General features: G+C 39.9%; 1 protein-coding gene across 1 annotated transcript; it reads right to left on the minus strand.

The window, feature by feature from the left end:
- Positions 1–562: 562 nt before the first annotated feature.
- Positions 563–1839, minus strand: LOC108362657 (UV excision repair protein RAD23 homolog B-like). Its single transcript, XM_017615734.1, has one exon. It carries the CDS (start codon positions 1580–1582, stop codon positions 647–649), a length of 936 nt encoding a protein of 311 aa, XP_017471223.1. The 5' UTR covers positions 1583–1839; the 3' UTR covers positions 563–646.
- Positions 1840–2217: the final 378 nt, after the last annotated feature.

Here is a 2217-nt window from a genome sequence, read left to right on the forward strand (position 1 = left end):
AGTGAGGTGTTATAAAATTGCTTAAGAATGTCTTATATTCAAAAATTATTAGTTTTGGCAAGAAATGGGTGTCGTCAAGAATTCAAAATGCCGATTCCATTTTGAAAGTAACGAAAGCATCAATCATAGCTTATGAAATACATATGTGTGCGTGTACGCCAGCCAGGGAGAAGGGTTGTTTTCCTCACCTAAAATCAATTCAAGAAATAGTAATACAATACAATAAAATTCTGAGGGATGTAGAAAACATACGCTTTTGAGTTTTAAATATTTTTTATTTTGCAAACCAGTGATATAACTTCAACATATTTCCCGCAAACAATGACATACACTTATACATGTGAATGTGTACGTTCGTATAATGAAGATGAATATGTTCCTGTAGAAGCAAGCAAGCATACTTGTGAAACAGGTCGCTAGTGAATAGCATCTTATTAAAGGAATAATTGTTTATGTTATACCTGAACAATCGCGCTCAAATTTCTTAGGTAGTTAAAAAATAAGAACCGCTCTCTTACTATTCAATCACGCCGACATTGCAAAATCCTTTCCCTGTATTTATAATATATCCAGTACAATGTCATGAGTTTACAATTTAATTATTTTTTTTTTTTATAGAATTCAGAACCCAAATTCACATATACAATTAGTTGCCACCGCCACCAGGTGCCACTTCGTCATCATCGTCATCGTCGTCTGAACCCTCAATAAGCGAGCTGAGAAATTCCTGTTGGTTTTCGTTGATAAGTTGTAGTATTGCGGGATTTGCTTCGCCAACTCGTTGTATGGCATCGTTAATAAGCTCTGGGTGCTGTTGAATGGCACGACGTAAATTTCGGAACAGTGGATCACTGCGAAACATTTCAAATGGCGACATGCCCGCATCAGCATCACTGTCGCCACCATACAAAACTGCATCTTCTGGCTGCATTAGCACCGAGTCGGGTATACCTTCAATTAAATATTCAATAGCGCGTTCTGGATTATTGAAACTAGCGGCTAGTGCACGACGCACTTCTACTTCTGGATAGCCCATGCTGACAATATTTGTTACCATTTCATCATTCGCTCCACTTGTGGGCGGGGCAGGCTGCACAGGCTGTGGATCAGCTGCTGCAGGTTGTGGAGTTGCGACCGGAGTGTCTGGGACAGCTGTCGCAGTTGCAGCTGGAGCTGGAGCTGGCACTGGAGTTGAAGGTTGTGGTGATGTTGCTTGAGTTGCAGTACTTGATTCAGGCTCCTTTGCTTTGGCTTGTGTAGCTCCTGCCGCAGCCCTTGCAAGGGCAGCATCACCAGCAGCAGATATTGAAGTGCCAGCACCCGTAGGAGCTGAATCAAAACCAAGCTCTTCTGGTTGCTTCAGTACCATTACAACAAGAAATTTCTTTGCGTCTATATTGTAAGCACTCAATGGTTGCTCGTTAAAAAGAATTTTACCGGCATAAATGAGTTTTTGCAGCTCAGGTCTAACGCCAACGTCTGGATACAGAGACAACTCCTTTTTCAGCTCAAACACAGTCTTCGACGGATCAATGTCGACCATTATTGATTTTTGGCTCAATGTTTTAATTTGCAGCTTCATTTTTTACTTTGATTAATAGTTAATAACAGAAATAATATTTAACGAAAGGAATTCGAGCACACGACAATCCTCTACTTTTGTTTTTACACATCAAAAATTGACATTTGCCGACTCATGCTTAGTGATGTGAATATTGAAGTACTTTGCACTCGTGTAACCAGCAAACGTTGGGTAAATGGTTCTTTAATTTTACCAACACTCGTATGTAGATGTCAGCAACCATTCGGTTATGAACGTGCGGTTGAGTACCAACCGAGTACGTATGCACGTGCACAACGAAATCGACAGCACTAGCTGAGTACGAAGAACGTGAATGAGAAAGCACGAATGAAATGTGAAGCAAGCAAAGAAATGTCAAAAATACCCAAACAAGGTGGTGGCTGTAGCTAAACGCGCTGCCATACTTTTGTGTGGCATATAATTTTATTTTAAATATTTTCTTTTAAGTTTTTTCAATTAACATTGAATGTGCCGTTAGAATAGTTAAATTATAGTCGAAAGTTGGTAATCTGCCGATTTTCTTGTGGTGGCCAATTATACTGCGACGCTAGTTTTATAACTTTATTTGCCGCCCTCCACAGGAATCGCAGCCATCTTGAAAAGTAGGGGTTTCTCCCTGGAACTTTAATTTTATG

This window comes from Rhagoletis zephyria, unplaced genomic scaffold (genome assembly GCF_001687245.7).
Source record: "Rhagoletis zephyria isolate East Lansing unplaced genomic scaffold, Rhagoletis_zephyria_1.1 Rzeph_scaffold_01063, whole genome shotgun sequence".
NCBI classification, from domain to species: Eukaryota; Metazoa; Arthropoda; class Insecta; order Diptera; family Tephritidae; genus Rhagoletis; species Rhagoletis zephyria.